The sequence below is a fragment of the Felis catus genome, chromosome E2 (assembly GCF_018350175.1).
Source record: "Felis catus isolate Fca126 chromosome E2, F.catus_Fca126_mat1.0, whole genome shotgun sequence".
Lineage (NCBI taxonomy): Eukaryota > Metazoa > Chordata > Mammalia > Carnivora > Felidae > Felis > Felis catus.
Window position 1 is genome coordinate 15,304,468 of NC_058382.1, and position 19,115 is coordinate 15,323,582.

The window sequence follows — 19,115 nt, forward strand, 5'->3', positions numbered from 1 at the left end:
CCCCCAGATTTCTACTTGACTCACTCCTTTACCTCATTAACTAGTGTGCCCTTTCCTGCCTACCGGACATGAGAGGGCAACCTCTCCTGGCCAGCACGCGCACACACAGACACACACACACACACACACACACACACACACCCTCCCCACCCCCCGTCACTGCTTTTTCTTGTACAGCACTTATCACCACCTAAACCCTATATATGTGCTCATCATCTGTGTTGTCAGCTCGAGTGTCAGAATCACTGTTGTGTTTACTGCTGGATTCCTGGCACATGGCAGGTGCTTGATAAATGTCTGTTGAGTGAATGAACGATGGTAACAGGCGACGTTCGTCCACTTTCCCTATGTGCCAGATACTGCTCGTGTCGTAGGCCGCAGAATCTTTGCAACCACCCTGTGGGGTCAGTCCTGTTACTACCTCACTTTGAATCTTAGGGAAACCGAGGCACAGAAAGGCTGACACGGGAGTAGAAAAGCAGACAATCCAGCTCCAGAGTCTGTGTGCTTCAAATAATATGCCTCACCTCTTCTCTCTTAACTAGTACTTAACTGAGTACTCATTCTGAGCCAGATACTGTGCTCTGCTCATAACACCTATTATGTCATTACAGAGGGAGGGGGTGATTGTCACGCTCATTTCCAGACGGGCAAACTGAGGTACTCCTCAGGGAGCCAAAGCCCCTTGCCCAAGGTCGCACACAAAGCAAGTGGGATGGACTGGGACAGGACTGGGATGGCCAGGTGGCAGCCAGAGAGACCCAGCTTGGGAGACCCTTCCACCTCCCCATCCGCATCCTCACCTTCCGCTTGACAAACTTGTCCCAGTAGTTGCTGGGGAAAGACCTGCCGAGAGAGACAGAGAGACCCCGAGGTGTCAGGGCCAGAAGGACCCGGAGGCACCAGCCGGGCCAGGGTGGTCGGAAGCTCCAACACTTTTCTCAAAGGGGACCCCGCACGGTAGGGTCGCGTCTCACGGGGAGTCAGGCTCCGCAGACCTCATGCCAGGCGAAGCTTTTCCCCAGGTCAACCACTACCCCCACTGCCATCTCGGGGGGGCCCACGGGAGGCAGCGGGCTTGCACCGGGGGCCAGGCAGCTCTGGTGCGTGAAGGGCAGGGCAGAGTCCAAGCCAGCAGCCTGGCCCTGCTCCGGCGGCCAAGGGAGTGATGTGCTCTCTCACCCTGTTTAGGCTTATTGGATGAGTCTGACCCTTTTGTTCCCACTTTTCTTTTTTTTTAAATATATTTTTCACATTTTTATGTATTTTTGAGAGAGAGAGAGAGCGAGTGAGAGTGAGCAGGGGAGAAGCAGAGAGAGAGAGAGGGGGACAGAGGATCCCAAGCAGGCTCCGTGCTGACAGCACAGAGCCCGACGTGGGGCTCGAACTCACGAACTGTGAGATCGCGACCTGAGCCAAAGCTGGGCGCTCAAACGACTGAACCGCCCAGCTGCCCCTCGTTCCGTTTTCTGATTGACAAGTTGATGCCCTAAAATCCTGCAGAGGTGGGCTTGCTGGGAGTTTTGTTGGGTTTGGAGTGGAGACTTACGAATCCAGGGGTGCACGCCTATTTGATGTGTTTCGATTCTTGGCACTTCCTGTCCTTACTGATGCTCAAATTGTCCCTGAATTGTCCAGCGGGAGCCCCTTCCCCTGGTAGTACGCTTTCTGCAGAGCACATCTTTGCTTCCTGACCCAAGGTAATCCAGGCTGATTGCACTTCCCCGCCCCAGGCCTGAAATCTGCCGCTTCTCCAAGGAGCCTGGTTCCTTTTTTGTGGGAAACGGTATTTAGACGTGGAGGTCCTGGGCGGACCCGACTTTAAACAGATGTCTCTCCCTCTCTCTCTCCGTTAAGCACGTGTGCTTGAATGCGTAGAAGTTCAATGTGCCTTCGACGGTGACGACGAGAGCACAGGATGTCCTTGGTGTGGTTTCTCTCCCTCCTCTCACGCTTTCTCCTGGGCAGGACCCCACAATAAAAGAACTTCCAACACTTATCCAGGGCTCACTGTGCCCCGGAAACCACATGAGTTCGTCTCGTTTCATCGTTGCAAGACCCTCGGTGCTACTGCTTGTCCTCATTTTACAGATTAGGAAACTGAGGCACAGAGAGGCTAAATGACTTGGCCAAGAATTCCTAGCTAGCATGTGGTCAACCCAGGCTGCCTGACCTTGCGTTCGTATTCTAGAGATGATGAGCCCCTGCTGCATGGACACATGAAACTGGACTTGATCGGGGGTGGGAGAGAGGGGGAACGGAGTGGGCTGGGAGGGCGCGGAGGGGGTCCAGAGTCCCACCACACTGCTCTCACACACCCTCGCTCCCTCTCTGGGGTCAATTTAAAAGCAAAATGAGGGGCGCCTGGGTGGCGCAGTCGGTGAAGCGTCCGACTTCAGCCAGGTCACGATCTCGCGGTCCGGGAGTTCGAGCCCCGCGTCGGGCTCTGGGCTGATGGCTCGGAGCCTGGAGCCTGTTTCCGATTCTATGTCTCCCTCTCTCTCTGCCCCTCCCCCGTTCATGTTCTGTCTCGCTCTGTCCCAAAAATAAATAAAAAACGTTGAAAAAAAATAAAAAAAAATAAAAGCAAAATGATTTCCTATTTCCCACTTGTGGCAGTGGGGTAAGAATCACACGTGGGGGCAGGGTTTCCATGCAGGTTCCTGGGCCCCACCCCAGACTCACTGAGGGTCTGGGCCCCAGGGATCCCCATGTGTTACCAGTGCCCCCACAGGTGCTTTAACACACGGGAGATTTGTCTAAATTATGGACAGGAGGCTTGGGGAGACTGAGTCAGGACTGGCAGCGACTGGTCTTTTGAGGCCGAGGCCCGGCCTGGGGAGGAAACCCAGCTCTGTTCCCACCCCCCGAACCCCAGAGGGGAACCGGGCCTTACGGCGTGTTGAGCACCAGTCGGTCCCACTGCCCCTTCACGTCATCGTCCTCAGGCTGTTCCGTGATGTAGAGGCCATCAAACTCCAGCTTCCGGGCCAGCTCCTTCTCCCGTTTAAAGATCACCAGGGGCACCTACATTGTGCAGGCAGGCAAAGGGGTGGGCGTCAGGCTCCCTAGGAGACCACAGCCTCAGCGGGAGCCAGGAGATCTTGCTGGAGCAGGTGTGAGACCCCACATCGGGGGAGCTTCTCCAGAGCAATCAGGGCAGTAATTGGGGAAAGGTGGGCAGACGGGTCAGGGCTGTGGTGGGAAAAAATCAGGAAAGCCCAGAAGTGGTGCCTGAATCCACGTGCCCCTGTTAGCATCCATGTTATGTCTGAGGCCCCACAGACCCCGCCGGGCCCCACTAAATTCACCAACTGACCAGTATGCAGGAAGTAATATATATTCCCAGTGAGAAGTTCTGCCTCTTGATCCAGAAATTAACATAGACACAGGACCTGCTCCTCAGCTGTGACCCACATTAGTTCCCTGAATACTAAATATCGTCCTTGCGGAGGCCCCAATCCTGTACCCAGGCCCCCCTTGTCCCAACCACCGAAGGAGATCCCCCCAGCCCCTGCCCTAGACCCTGTCAGCTAGTGGCCCAGCACCTCTCCCTGCTTCACAAGACCATGAACCCCAGAACCACAGCCACGACCCACCTTAAGGCAGTTGTAGCCAATGATGCAGAGAAAGGCCACCAACGTATGGAGTAGGCTCAAGCAACGCAAGGCAGGCTCCATGTAGCCCGTGCTCTCCTCCAGGAAGTAGTACACCATGTTCTCGTCCTCGTCACCCTCCGCCTCCTCGCCGGCCCCCGAGCCCCAGCCAGAGCCGCCGCCAGACCCTGCGCCTGACAGGTCCCCAGCTGCTGAGCCCTCCATGTCGTCCTCCCCTGGTGGAGAGTCTGAGACCTGAAGCGGGGGAGAGGTCGGTCAGGGCGGGGACCCTGGTGTCCTGACACCTGCTCTGCCCCACCCAGAACCCACTGACCAGACGAACAGCCCCCATGGCTGAAGTTAGTCGTTGGGGGGTGGGGGGGCCCTGTCGGAGACAATCTCCTTAGGGCTGTCAATCAAGATGGAGGGTGGGTCCAGAACCCTAGCTAGTAAATCAGAGTCCGTCTCCCATTTTACAGAGGAGGGTATTGAAGCACAGCGAGGTTAAGCACCTTGCCTCACGTGATGCCGCCAGTGAGTGCTAGAGCCAGGATTGTATCCCACAGAAGCCACTCTGCAAGACTGCTTCTCTGTCCTGTTATCTAGATCCCTGGCAAGACCCCAAAGGGCCCTTTTGTCCTTTAGGAGGCCTGGTTCTTAGCCCTTTCCTTCCACTCCCTGAGCTGCCCATTTCCTCCTTCCCGCACATTTCCCTTTAACTTACGAGAAAGCAAAAAAGCTTAACTGAATCAGTGCATGTTGCTGAGAGGCGAAGGTGTGTGCCCAGGGGCACAAGACTGGCACGTGGCAGAGCTGAGCATGGAACTCCAAGCCGGTTCCCTGCTCTAACTGCCATACGCAGTCAGGCGTCTGTCCCAGATGCGCCCAGATACCCACACACACTCCCATGCGGGTCCCAAGATCCAAATGTCCAGGCAGAACCCACCTCGGAACCCCCAATCCCACGCCTTGTCCCTTCACTGCGGGGACTACCTGGCAACCTGGTAGGGGCAGAGTCACCCCCCTCCCCCAGCCCAGGTAAGCGTCTGATTCTCCCGACCCCTCGTGACGAGCACCTTATAAAACAGCAAGATGAAGTTGATGGCGAATGCCAAGAAGAGAGCAAGGAATCGCAGGGTGTAGAAGTTCCGGGAGAGGTAGTTCTAAGATGAGGAGAGAAAGAGAAAGAGCTCACGCTCCACCTTATTCCCTGGAGAATTCACCCCATCATCCACCCACAATCCGAAATCTGCTCTCACAACCTCCTAGTCATTGAGCGCTTACTGTATACCAAGACCTGTGCTAAGAGCTTTACACGCATGAAACTTGTGTAGCTCTTACCACACCCCTAATGGAGTGAGCACAGCAGATATACCCACTTCACAGATGAGAACACCGGGACTCAGGGAGGCAAGATGTCTTGCTCAAGAGCACACAGCCAAGAAGCAGCAGACCTGGGGTTTGAGGCCAGGCACTCAAGCTCCAGAGTCCACACTCCTAACTTCTCTGCTATGCTGCTTCCTGTGTGAGGCCCCCCTGTCTTTACCCCAGGCAGAGGGCAGCTACTTCTCTCTCTCCCTCCCTCTTTTTCTCTCCATCGTTCTTCCCATGCATCGTTCCTCGTTCTTCCCATGCATCCTCACTGGACCACCTTCCTTCCAACATGTTTCCTTCAGCCCCTCAGGTCAGGTTGGGCCTGGAGGGGAGGCGGGACAGGCAGAGCCCTGAGCCCTGTCCTCCCAAACTCCCTCTCTTCTTCCTGGCCTGGATGAGGAGATGAGTTCTGCCCCCCCACCCCGAACAGGAGTGGCTGGGACTGGTGTGGTGGCTCTGACCCGAAGGCCGAGGGCCAAGAAACAGGTCATGGTGGGAGGAACGGAACCATGGCCTTGGCTGGATTTACTCTGGATGGCAGATGGGGGTGGGAAGCCTAGGCAGGGGGCCCCAGATGAGCAAAGTGTGGAGGTTGGAATAAAGATCTTGAACAGGGAGAGGCCGAGGAGCCAAGCCACCTGAAATGCTGTCCCGTCACCAGGTCCTGACTCTGTCTGGGGACATCTCTGCCCTCAAGCCAGCCTGGCTGCTTCTGAGAGATGAGCCTGGCACGGGTGAGGGTGGGGAGGGGAGGTGGGGTGGGGGGGAGTGTCAGCAAACCCCTGCCGGGTCCTCACCAAGAACTTCACCCTCTGCACTTCCAGTTCTCCCCAGAATTCCAAACCCCCGCCTCCAGCCTCCTCCTTCTTTGGAGGGGGCGGAGAAGGTGCTGTCTTCTTGGGGGGCTCTGGTGGGGGTTCGGGGACTTCTTCCTTCTCCCCATTCTCAGCACTGCAGGGCAGGACACAGAGAGAGTGAGGAGGTGCCTGGGAAATTCATTCATTCGTTCAAAGCCATGCACTGGGGACACAGTGATGGGTCACTGGCCTTCCATGGGGCTCAGTCCAATGGGGGTACAGACTGGTCACCAGGCAGCGGTGGCCCAGAATGGTCAGGGCCAGGATGGGGGAGGCTCGGGGTTTTGTGGGGGCCCAGAAACACCTCTTTGACTCGATGGTGGGGGATGCGTGTCAAGGCAAGCTTCCTGGAGGAGACACGCGAGCCAAAACGGAAAAGAGGAGGAAAGCAGATGAACATGGGAGAAAGTGTTCCAGGCGGAGGGAACAGCCCACATGAAGACTTGGGGGCAAGACAGGAGCACTGGTTTCCCCACTCCCTTTCAGAGGCCCTCCTCTGGCCCTGGCCTGGGCTGGGTGATGCTGAGGACACGGTGCGACCTCAGGAGACTCCTGATCCGGGAGGGAAGCGGTGCTAGAGGGTGGGCCCCTTGGACTCCAAGGCCACTCACTCGGCTTTCTCTGGCTCCGGCTCCGGCTCCGGCTCGGGCTCGGGCTCTGGAGGCAGCTCCTCTTCCTCTCCATCCACCTGGCGGCGGGGCAAGCATCAGGGTGGAGCCCCCACCCCAAGTGCCTCTCAGAGCTGAGCTGCCTGTGTCCCTTCCCGGTCATGTCCCCTAGACAATCTACGTTTTACTCTCCTCCCATCAGAAGAGGGATTGAGTCTCATTTTCCGGAGGGGAAACTGAGGCTTAGAGAAGTGGACCGCTTTGCCAAAGCACTGTGCAGAGTCGGCCTGACTCCAAGTGGAGCTCTGGTTCCCCAGGGCTTCCCATCCCCCTGACACTGCACCCCCATGGCGCTCCTGGTGGGAGGGCCTGAGGATGTGGGCTACGTAAGCCCTCACAACCGTCTGCCTCTGTCTGAGGGGCTTTCCCAGTGTCCCTGACCCTGTGCCGGGTTGTTCTAGTTCCTGGTCCCCGTTCCCCTCTAATTTGGCTTCTGGGTCTCTCCTCTCTCTAACTCCAGATACTTTCTCTCTCCCAGAAATACTACCTGTTTCCCTGCGAGCCTCTCTCCAAGTCTCCATCTGAGTCCACCTCTCCGTGTGTCTCTCTATCCCTTGTCTCTGCGTGCCTGTCTCTCAGGTTCTCTCTCTTCCCTCTGTCTCTGAGTCTCCCTCCCGGGCTCGTCCTCCCTCTCAGCCCCGATGTCTCCAAACCACCCCCGCCCCCCCCCCCGGGACCCCGCCGCCGGCCTTCTCACCCCCAGCTTCCTCTTGATGATGGGGGAGCCCTCGGGCGTGGGAGGCTCCGCCGGCGTCGTGTCGCCCATGTCCCCGAGGCCGCCCGCCCCTTCGGGCCGGAAGGGGCCCCCCTCGGCCACGGCCACGGCCCCGTCGGCGCCTCCCGGGACCGCCTCGTGCGCCGCCGCCTCCTCGTCGCCCGCGCCCTCCGCCTCGTCGCCCGCGCCCTCGCCCGCGCCCTCGCCGTCCGCCTCGCCACCGGGCCCGGCTGGCTGCTCGCCGTGCACCTCGTCGCCCGTGGGGTCGGGCATGCCCGCCAGGAGCTCGGTCACCGTCACCTTCTTGGCGCCCTCCACGAGGCCGCCGCCGAAGAGCGAGCCCCAGAGCAGGCGCAGCGCGCCCGCCGCCGCCCCCGCGCCCGCGCCCGCCGCGCGCGCCACCGCCGCCCAGAGCAGCGCGCCCACCGCCGCCGCCGCCTCGCGCGCCGTGAGCCGCCGCAGCCGCCGCACGCGCCGCCGCAGGCTGCGGTAGCTGAGGCCGCGCAGCGCACGCGCAGCCGCCGCCGCCGCGCGCGCCGTCACGCCCGCCGCCGCCGGCCCCGCCGCGCCCTCGGGCCCCGCCGCGCCCTCCTCCGCGCCGTCCGCCGCCGCCGCCGCCGCCTCGGCCGCGCCGTCGTCCTCGTCCTCCTCGGGCTCGCCCTCGGGCTCGGAGATCTGCGCGGCGATCTGCATCTCGAAGATGGTGTCCTCGCAGAAGCTCACGAAGAGCTCCATCTTCTCGGACTCGCCGCCCTCGTTGACCACGTCGAAGATGAACTGGCGCTTGGACTCCTTCACCTGCGCGCGGGACGGGGCGCCGCGGGGTGAGCGCGGTGGGGGGGGGGCGCGCAGCGAGCATTCCCCGCAGATGGGCTCGTTTCATCCTCGCACACCCTCCCGGACAGAGGGGCTCTTATCCGCATTTCGCGGATGAGGAGACGGGGGGCCTAGCGAGTCGCGTCCTGGGGGTGCCGCAGCCGAGAGGTGGCAGACGACTCGAATTCCCCCACAGGCTGGCTCTAGAATCAGTGTTAGCCGCTCCTTCGAGGGCCGGAGCGTAGTGGTTGCGGGCCAGAGTTCCGCAGCCCGCCAGCCTGTCTGGGTTCCAATCCTGATTCTGCCACCGAGTAGCTGGGCGACTTGGACGGAACTCTCTGGGCCTCAGTTTCCCTCTCTGTAATGGGGGTGGGGGTGGGGATCATCGTAGGACCTCAGTTACAGGGTTGGGGCGAGGATTCAATGAGTTCATCGATGCCGAAGGATTAGAACAGTGCCCGGTGCCTAATAAATGTCACATAGTGCTTCGTGTTATTATATGGCTGCAGAGCACTGGAGGTCCGCGGCCGCGGGCGTGGACTCTTGACCGGAAGGAGAAAGTGGGAATGGGAGGGGGTGAGCAGGCAGAAGTGGGTGTTTGGAGGAGTGACACTAAGAGAAAGAGTGTGCACGTGGGCGGCACGTGAGAGGCAGGAGGTGGGGGCAGGGGGGGAGGTGGGAGGAGCTCCCCACAGCGTGCACAGGAGTGTGAAGGGCCCGCCGTGAGCCGGGGCTTCCTGCGGACGCAGGGATGCGGCAGACATCCCGGGGCAAGGATGGTGCAGCCACCTTCGTGCCAGATCGGAGGTGGTGGGGAGTATGCAGTCGTGTCCCGAGGGACACAGGCGACTGTGCAAAATGTCCAAGCGTCCTGTGGAGGACGTGAGGGGGCACCAGGGGTTAAGGGAGGAATCGCGTGGCAGTACGGGAGGCTGTGGGGAAGCATGCGACCACCTGGGGCTCCAGTGTGCACGTGGACGTGGGCACACAGGTCAGCCACGCAAAGGCCCGGGGCCCAAACCGGAGGGTAGTGCCATTGCGGGAAGTATCAGTGCACGTGAGGCAGGCATGAGTGTGCAGGGGGGACCGGAGAGTCAGTGCAGTAAGGCCTGGAATGTGAGGACGGGGTTCAGTGTGGAACATGAGCCCAAGTGGGCTCCAGCCGGGTGTCAGACAGGAGGGGCCCAGTTTATGAGGAGGTGATGGGCGTGCAAGCCTCATGGGCTACAAGGAGGAGATGGGAACGGGTGTGCAAGAGCATGTGGGAGGAACACGCAGGTGAGGAGCAAACGGGAAGTGTGAGTGTAAGGGATGTGCAGTGTGTGTGAGCAGGAGGGCCACCAGGGCAACAGAGGCAGGGCTGGAGGCTGAGGGTGTGTGAGGACACGTGGGAATGGGGGGGGGGGAGAGAGAGAGAGAGAGAACAGGGAATGGGAGCTACATGCAAGCTAAGTGGGAGGTGGGCTGGAGGCCTGCCAGAGCCACACGAGTGTACTCTTGGGGCAAGTGAGTGTGTAAGCCACATTCAGACAGTTGTGGGTGGGCACATGAGAGGCTGAGATGGGGCACATCAGGCCAAGGAGTAAGCCTGGCCATCGGGGACACTCAGGGGCTCTTGTGGGTGAGCCGGAGGGTGGTCGGAGTGTGCATGTGTGATCGTGGGCACGCCAGGGCCACAGAGAGGGCAGGCGGGGGTGAATATGAGAGGGGTGGGCAAGCATATGGTGTGCCAGGACTTATCCTGGGGGCGAGCGTACAAGAGATGTGCACCCACATGTGGACTCCAAATAAATGGACATCGTGTGACAGGACCTCAGAGAGCACATGGGGTGACTGGTGAGGGGCAGACCAGCATGGCAGGGCATCCCAGAGCCCCCAGGGTGAGTGTGCAAAAGAGTGGGCCCGGGTAGGCCAGGGCCGAGAGAAGGCACACCGGGGGCTGGTGGCAAGGTGAGCAAAGGGTGTATAACCACGGATAACCAAAGTGTTCCAGTATGTGACAGTGCGGGTGTGGTTGCAACAGAACTGTAAGGACAAGCTAGAACTCCTGGGGTGAGCGTGCAGGTGGCAGGCACGGCGTTCAAGCCTGCGAGGGCACAGCGACGCTGCTGCATGTAGGAGGGGTGTACATCCGTGTGTGGGCTAAATCTACAAGAGGTGGGCAGGGGAGACCCGGGGACGTGCAAGGGCACAGCAGGGCCCGTGAAGTGTGTACAAAAGGGTGGGCATGGGCTTGCGTGAGCAGAGCAAGGGCCCTCAGGACCTGCACAGCGGATGTACAAAGCGGGTACACGCTTGTGGGGTCCCGGCGTGCGAGGAGCATGCGCCGAAGCCCGAGGAGGCAAGCATGCACGTGCGCAGGCCTGCCCACCTGAGGCATCTCCCACTGGGTGCGGTTGGTTTCCGAGATCTCGAAGTAGATACGCTCGATGCGGCGCGAGGCGCCCATGATCTCGATGCGGCCCAGGTAGGGCCGGAAGTACTCCAAGATGCTCTCCGCCAGCTCCAGGAAGTTGCGCAGGCGCGGGTCGTGGGGCACGTGCTCGGACAGGTTGGTCAGCAGCACCGCCACGTTGAAGCCGATGTCGCGGGCTGGCTCCTGGAAGCGGTTGGCGAACTCCTCACAGTTGATCATCTCGTTCTCATCCGCTTCGGAGCAGGAAAGCAGGAACTGGATTTCGGGGCCCGTGAACTGCTTCTGGCTGTCCATAGCCTGGGAGTGGGCAGGGGTGAGCCGGGGGGTAGGTCAGAGGGGTGGCCTGGGGAGCCACAGTGTGGACTTTTCGTAAAGACAGAAGATTCCAGAATCGCAACCAGCACCCAGGGCCGAAACCCGGCAGTTTGGTACAGACCGGGCTGAACCAGCCATTCAAATACCGAAATCCTGCATTTCCGCAAAGCTGAGCCCCCATCCACTCCTTTTTCAGAGATGGTAAGGTGTGAATTGGCGAAACTCAGCTCTTGTGTAGTAATTGGCAAAGAAACGGTGCCCCAGGCTCTCCATGTGGCATCCTGGTTTGGCCTGCTGTCTACCCTCCCCACTTGATGGCACCTGTGGGCTACACCGGAGGCTCTCTGGGACCCTGTGGCTGCAGCTAGGTCTGTCCACTTGGGGTCAGGGAGCAGGAAAAGAATGGAGCTGCAGCATTTCCCTCCCTGGTTTCCTCCCTGTGCTGGCCGTGTGCCTCCTTCAAAAGTGAGCAGCCCTTGTAGGTAACTACTCTCTCCTCCGGGCCAGCCCCTTGAGGCCAGGGCCCGGCTAATACACGCCACCCCCACCCCAAACCTTCCCCAAGGCCCTTTTGTGCTGTCCCCACCCCTTTCCGGCAACTACAGGATGGACGGATGACACCGTGGAGGGCTCTGAATTTCAAATTGGAACAGTCATGTGCCCGTCACCCCAGAAGTAACAATTGGTCATGCTGACACGTTCTTCAAATTCTACATACTTAAGAGCTAAAACATTGCAGGTATGATTGGAGCCTTCCGCGCAATTTTGTTCCATTCCCCTCCCCCCACCCCAGCCCCGCCTTCTCCCAAAGTAACCCCTATCCTGGAGTTGATGGATCCTTGCAAACATGTGTCAGTACTTCTACTATCTATATCCTGGCATTCTGTCACAAAAATACATAGTATCCAAGGGGCGTCTGGGTGGCTCAGTGGGTTAAGCGTCAACTTCCGCTCAGGTCACGCTCTCACGGTTAGTGGGTTGGAGCCCCGCATCGCGCTCTGTGCGGACAGCTCAGAGCCTGGAGCCTGCTTCGGATTCTGTCTCCCTCTCTCTCTGCCCCTCCCCCACTTGTGTTCTGTTTCTGTCTGTCTCTCAAAAATAAATAAAATGTTATCAAAAATAAAAAATAAAAAAATACATAGTATCCTGTGCACTTTTTTAATTTAAAAAATTGCTATTATAATCCTGTAATTTGAAACTTGCTTTTTTCACTCAACTGTATATTTTCAGGATCTATGCATGTTGATACATGGATCAAACAAATACATTTTTACTGCTGTGTGGTATTTTTTTTAAATAAATGTAACACTATATATTCTCCTGATGGTGGACATTTAGGCTGTTTCCAGATTTTTACTTTACAGACCCCACTTTCATTGAACATTCTTGTGCTTTGATCTCTTATGTCCTTTTTACAAGAGGTTCTCTGGGGCACTTTTTCAAATGTTTTGACTGCACCCACAGTAAGGATGCATTTTGCAGTGTGGCTCAAAAAAAAGGGGGTTCATGACACAATTCTGACTTTCGCTATGCAACACTGCAGTGTTCTGTTTTATTTTTAAAGATGCTGGTCACGACTTAACTAAATGAATTTCACGCCCCACAGATGAATTGCAGCATGCAGTTTGAGAAATTCTGCTCTGGGGTATGAACAGAAGCGAAATTTTCTGGCTCTAAAAAGTGCTTTGTAGCCAAGAACTTTTGCAAAATGCTTTCTAAATGAGTAACACGCTTTGCAAATGATGAAGGGTTCTAGAAACCACAGAGCCTGGAGACATAATCACACAGGAACTCCTCACCACGTACCTTCACCCCCCCCCCTCCACCTGCCTCCTCCCCTTATGATGCGGAGTGACACTGTCCCTCTTAAAACGCCCCCTCCCTGGGGGGGGGGGTCTGGAATTTCATCCCCTCCATTCAGTCTTGGACTCTGCTCCTGTGATCTGTGGCTCTTTGTCCTCATCCATTTGAACGCTCCCCTTCTTTCAAAATACCTCTTTTCTCTGATTGTTATCAGTTTCCTATGCCGGAGTCCCCCTTTCTTCCAGACTTCTAAAGATTGGGGGGCACCAGGCCTGGAATCTGCACCCCTTTCGTGAGATGTACACTCCCCACGGAGATATTATTGAGGCCCAGGGCTCTAAACACTATCCCACACCAATAACTGCCCAGTTTCCGTCTCGGCCCTAACTTCTCCCCAGAATCCAGACACTTACAGCTGAAGCCCTACCTGACATCTTTTTGTGGATCTCTACCCTAACCTGGAAATGGCCCAAACTGAACTCTTGATTTCAAAACCTCTCCTCCCGCTGTCTTAGCCATTTCAGGAATAGCATCGCTACCCACCCAGCTGCTGAAGCTAAAAATCTTTGAGTCACCCTTCATTCCTCCTTTTAATCTCACCACCCACACCTGATGCATCAGCAAATCTGTCAGCTCTGCTTTCACAGATCTAGAGCCCACACACACTTGCCCCCTCCCTGTCCCCGCACTGGTTCTGTCCCCCATTGTCTCCCACTGGCCTCTCACAGCAACCTCTTCCCTGACCTCCCCGTTCCCCGTCAAGCCACTGTCTGTCCTCACACACAGCCCGGGGAAGCGGATAAACATCTAAGGACACGCTCCTCCCCGCTCAAAGCTGTCCCTTGACTCCATCTCATTCACGTTAAAAGTCTGAGTCTCCCTTGCAGCCAACCAGGCCTTGCGTGGCTTGCTGCCTCCCACCCCTTCCCTGTTCCCCAGCCACAGCCCTCTCTGGTCACGCTGGGCTCCTTGCCACCCCTCTGGTTCCCACCATGCAGCATTTACACTCCCTGTCCCTTTATCTAGATGTCACAACCTCCCCCACCTCCACATGGTACATTTCAGCTCTCAGCTTCGATGCTTTTTTTCTGGAAAGGCCTCCCCCCATCACCCTGTTTACAGGGTTGACTCCACCCATGCTCTCCCACATGCCACCCCACTCATTTCCTTCAGGGTTCAGATTATAACCTGGAATTATTTTGTTTATTTAGTTATCTTCATCTGCCCCTTCCCACTGGGCCATCTGCTCTGAGGGCGGGATCTCTGTCTGTTTTGCGTGTTGTTACACAGAGTAGACGCTCAGTACATATTTGTCAAGTGACCTTAGCATCCTGGAAACAGAGAAGAGTTTTTACCTTTTATAATTTTTGAAAATGCCAAAGTCCTTTTAAAAATCCTGAACTTGCTTATTATTATTTTTAATGTTTATTCACTTTTGAGAGAGAGAGAGAGAGAGAGACAGAACATGAGCAGGGGAGGGGCAGAGAGAGAGGGAGACACAGAATCCAAAGCAGGCTCCAGGCTCTGAGCTGTCAGCACAGAACCTGACGTGGGGCTCGAACTCATGAACAGCGAGATCATGACCTGAGCTGGAGTCGGACACTTAACTGACTGAGCCACCTGGGCGCCCCTATTATTATTATTTTCTTTAATTTTTTAAATATTTATTTATTTTTGAGAGAGAGGGATGGAGTGTGAGCAGGGAAGGGGCAGAGAGAGAGAAAGACACAGAGTCGGAAACAGGCTCCAGGCTCTGAGCTGTCAGCACAGAGCCCGATGTGGGGCTTGAACTCATAGATCGTGAGATCATGACCCGAGCTGAAGTCAGACGCTTAACCAACTGAACCACCCAGGCGCTCCACCCCTATTATTTTTTAAATGTTAATTTATTTATCGTGAGAGAGACTGAGAGAGCACAACCAGGAAGGGGGGGGCAGGAAATTCCAAGCAGATTCTGTGCGAGGTCAGGACAGAGCCCCACGTGGGGCTCGAACTCACGAAACTGTGAGATCACGACTTGAAAAGTCAAGGGCTGGACACTCAACCGACTGAGCCACCCAGGTGCCCCTAAACCACAAAGAAACTGAAAAACATGTGAAATACAGAGGTTTGTAAAGTGCTTGGGAATCACATGATGCTTTGTGTGTAGGAAACATATTTCCTAAAATCTAAATGGTCAAACTCTTAGAGATGAGAATATTGTCATTTTGCAATCTCGCAAGCACTAATGTGTCTGCGTGTCGAACATCAGGAGCTGCTGACCTCACCGAAGGAGAGATACCAGGAGAGGACGTGCCTCCTGAGAAGCGTATGGTGCCCCGCAGAGGATGAGCTGGCAAAGCAAACAAATACACCCAAACGTGAGTGTGATGGGCTTCTTGACCCAAGTCTCAGTTTACAGGAAACACAGGGGAAGGAGGAACATGTTACATGACACTACAAGGTTGCTTCAGCCAGATCAAAACTGTGGGAAACTCTACAAACGGGACAGGCACTTTGTAATGATAGCCAAGGGCCGCGTGCATCTGCTGAGCCCTTGGATCATGGCCGGTGCAAACTGAGATGTGCCGAAAGCATAAAATACATACTAGACCTCAAAGACTCAGCATGAGAAAAGAGTATAAAATACTGGATAACTTTTTCCATTGACTACATGTTGAAATAATGTTTCGGATATACTAGGTTAAATAAAATATATTGTGGGGGCGTCTGGGTGGCTTCAGCTCAGGTCATGGTCTCACGGTTTGTGGGCTCGAGCCCCGTGTCAGGTTCTGTGCTGACGGCTCAGAGCCTGGCGCCTGCTTCGGATTCTGTGTCCCCCTTCCTCTCTCTCTGCTCCTCCCCCACTCACACTCTGTCTCTGTCTCTCTCTCTCAAAAATAATAAACATTAAAATTAAAAAATATACATATTGTTGAAAATGACCTTATGAGTGTCTTTTTACTTTTTTAAAGCATGGGTACTCGAAAAGTTTAAAATATGCATGTTGGTCACATTGCGTTTCTATTGTGGGTGCTCCTCTAAAGGACCAAGAACCTGGGTCTCCAGCAGATCAACTACAAGGCAAAGGAAAAGTTCTGGACAGCAGTAGATAAAAGGGGGTTTAAAGAAAGATCAGCCAGGAGCAATGGGCGGGCCTCGTTTGGATCTTGGTTCAGAAAATTTTTTAAATTGTATGCGATATTTATGAGATCGGGAAATGTGAACGTGGACTAGATATTTGATCATTTAAAAAAGAGTTGTGGATATTTTTTCTTTCTGTTTTCATTGTTTCCTTTTTGCTTCGGAGTTATAATGACATTGTGGTTTGTTATTGTAAAAGGAAAAGGAATTTTCCTTATGAGAGAAAAGCGTTTTAAGCCCACGTATTGTACAATTACATTTATATGAAGTGTCCTGAAGAGGCAAATCCATAGAGACAGGAAGTAGATTAGCAGTGGCCAGGCCCCTGGGTGGGGGAAATGGGAAGTGACCTAAAGGGTACAGGGTTTCTTGTTCGGGGTGATTAAAATGTTCTAAACTTAGATCGTAGCTATGGTTTGCACAATTCTGTGAGTATGCTAAAAAAAAAAAAAGCCCATTGAATTGTACATTTTCAATGGATGAACTTAGGAGACACATACAAAAATATTTTCAGACTAAAAAAAAAAAAGGAAAGGAAAACCTCAAAACAGTCCTGACCAAGAATAAATGAATAGCCTGAAATGTGTCTTCAGTCACCAGAGGGGGCTTTCTAAACTGTAGGAGTTGCTTTGGAATCTGCAAAGTACTTATCAACGAAGACACGCTTTGCCAACCACGCTCCATCAACCACAAAGAACTTGGGAAACCAGAAAACGATGCTATATTTTAGACGACGGTGGCAGGCTTTGGAAAGGTGGGATGAGAACAGGATTGGGGGTGGGGGGGCCAAAGGTGACCTCAACCATAGTCGTATGTGCTTGTATTATCTATTTCGTGAAAAATTAATAAAACATTTCAAATGATTTTCTACACGAAAAGCAAAAGTGTTCTGCACGGCCAAAACAATGATAATAACACCACGAGCAAAGGCCAAAGACAAATGACGATCTGGGAGAAACAGGTGCAACTCCGACCGCTCACAAAGTTATAATCAGCCTAAGAGTTCTTAGAAATCAAGAAGAAAAACACCAACCTCCCGATAGAAAAATAAGCCAAGGACACGGTCCGTTCACCGAACAAGCGACACAAAAGAAATAACATAAAAAGATGCTTAATTGCACCCATAACTGGAGGAATGTGAATTAAGACTGCACAGCAATATTGTTTTTCACCCATCAGATTGGCAAAAATCCAGATATTTGACGATGCGGTCTGGTGGCGAGCCTGTGGGGCAACAGGCACGCTCACATGCTGCTATTGAGAGGGAAAAATGGAGGGCAAAAGTTCTCCAAATGACAAATGCATTTACTCTTTAACCCAGAAATCTTTGGAATATTCTTAGATACAACTGCACATAAAAAATGATGTATGTACAGGGGCAATTGCAGCCAGCGTTGCTAGTGGTCCAAATGGAGCCTTCCTCGGCGCACTTACTCCCATCTGCTGGTTATCTGCAGTACAAATTTACAATATCTGGGCTATAAACTGTACCTTTGTACAGTGTACAACTCGCACAACTATCCATGGCAGCCCTGACTACAGCATGAGTTGTAAAAGCAAAAGACTAGGAACAAAGCAAGTGTCTGTCAACAAAGAATAATCAAATAAACTATAATATATACCTAAAGTGGAATACTTAGCACCTGTGAAAAGAGAATGAGGTCACTCTCTGATCTCCAGAATATATTAAGTGATATGGACCAATGCGTGTAGTTCACTGACTGTTACGCAAGAGAAGAGGAGAATAACAAAATTGGAAAAGAACAACGCAAGGATGCAAAGGAAACTAATGCTACTCACGGCAGTGGGGAGGTGGGGGGAAGTGGGCTGAGAAAGTGGGAGTGAGACGTCCCACTCCATACCTTGTTCCATTTTGCTTTTTAAGTCATGTGAACGTATTATTTATTCCAAAAAAAAACCAACGCACGTTTAAAGTTACGGATTATAACTCTGTGAAACAGAGAGGATACTGAGCGGTAAGATGTGTACATCACATCAAATCTTGTTAACGTGGGAACCTCTGAACAGTCAAGAGGGATCTTTACCCGGTTCATCTTTTAAATTCACCTTATAACTCAACGTTTGTACCCATTTACCAACCTCTCCCTGTTTCCTCCGCTCCCAAGCCCTTCACACCACTCCCTTTTCAAGCCTCTGCTTCTACGAATTCAATTCTTTTAAAAGATTCCACGCGTGAGTGATACCACGCACTTAGCATCATGCCCTCACAGTTCATCCGTGTTGTTGCAAATGATCGGCTTTCCTTCTTTTTTATTTTTTTTTATTTATTTTTTAAATTTATTTTTGGGACAGAGAGAGAGCATGAATGGGTGAGGGGCAGAGAGAGAGGGAGACACAGAATCGGAAACAGGCTCCAGGCTCTGAGCCATCAGCCCAGAGCCCGACGTGGGGCTCGAACTCACGGACCGCGAGATCGTGACCTGGCTGAAGTCGGACGCTTAACCGACTGCGCCACCCAGGCGCCCCGAGATAATGGTTTTATTGCCTTGGGATAGACACCCAGTGGCGCTGCTGGATCCTACGGTGGTTCTATTTTTATTTCCTCGGGATCCTCCACACTGTCTTCCTCAGTGACTGCACCAATTTACATCCTCACCAGTGGTGCACGAGGGTCCCTCTTTCTCTGTATCTTTGTCCACACTTGCTCTCTCCTGTCTTTTTGGGACTGGTTCCTCTCACAGGTGTAGCTCACTGTATGCGTGATTTGCACTTCCCTGGCCATGAGTGACATCGAGCACTTTTTCACGTACCTGTTGGCCATTTGTATGTCTTCTTTTTTTTGTAAGTTTTATTTTTAGTTGTTTTTCAATTAAAAAATTTATTTTAGAGAGTGAGAGTGGGAGAGAGGGGCAGAGAGAGAGAGAGAGAGAGAGAGAGAGAGAGAGAGAATCTGAAGCAGGCTCTACGCGCTCAGTGCAGAGCCCAATGTAGGGCTTGATCCCACGACCCCGGGATCGTGATCTGAGCCCAAAATCAAGAGTCAGAGGCTCAAACGACTGAGCCACCCAGGTGCCCCTGTATGTCTTCTGAAAAATGTCTCTTCAGGTCTTTTGCCCATTTTAAAATTAGGTTAAAATTGGTGACTTCAGCTCAGGTCGGGATCTCATGGTTCATGAGCTCGAGCCCCTCCCTTGGGCTCACTGCTGTCAGTACAGATCCCACCTCAGGTCCTCTGCCCCCTCCTCCCCCTCCCCCGCTCATGCTCGCTCTTTCTCAAAACGAAAAATAAAAACATTAAAATCAGTTTCTTTGTTTTGTTCTGTTTGCTATGGAGTTGTGTAAGTTCCTTGCCTGTTCTGGATATTAACCCCTCATCATATATGTGTTTACAAATATTTTCTCTCTTTCCATGAATTGCCCTTTCGTTTTGTTGATGGTTTCCTTTTCTGAGAAGAATCATTGCACGATTAT

At 53.9% G+C, this 19,115-nt stretch overlaps 1 protein-coding gene and 1 long non-coding RNA gene across 3 annotated transcripts in view; one reads left to right on the plus strand and one right to left on the minus strand.

The window, feature by feature from the left end:
• RYR1 (ryanodine receptor 1) overlaps positions 1 to 19,115 on the minus strand; it is a 118,058-nt gene that overhangs the window by 5,113 nt on the left and 93,830 nt on the right. For both annotated transcript variants that reach the window (XM_045047083.1, XM_023245508.2), the window contains 8 exons: positions 10,398 to 10,739; positions 7,193 to 8,008; positions 6,439 to 6,515; positions 5,768 to 5,921; positions 4,673 to 4,759; positions 3,600 to 3,851; positions 2,897 to 3,027; positions 804 to 846 (listed from right to left, as the gene is read on the minus strand). In XM_045047083.1, the coding sequence (XP_044903018.1) occupies positions 804 to 846; positions 2,897 to 3,027; positions 3,600 to 3,851; positions 4,673 to 4,759; positions 5,768 to 5,921; positions 6,439 to 6,515; positions 7,193 to 8,008; positions 10,398 to 10,739 (1,902 nt within the window). The remainder of the gene's footprint in view (positions 1 to 803; positions 847 to 2,896; positions 3,028 to 3,599; positions 3,852 to 4,672; positions 4,760 to 5,767; positions 5,922 to 6,438; positions 6,516 to 7,192; positions 8,009 to 10,397; positions 10,740 to 19,115) is intronic.
• LOC123382422 lies at positions 10,764 to 11,774 on the plus strand. Its single transcript, XR_006590756.1, has 3 exons — positions 10,764 to 11,239; positions 11,363 to 11,496; positions 11,713 to 11,774. It is a non-coding gene; the product is annotated as an uncharacterized LOC123382422 (long non-coding RNA).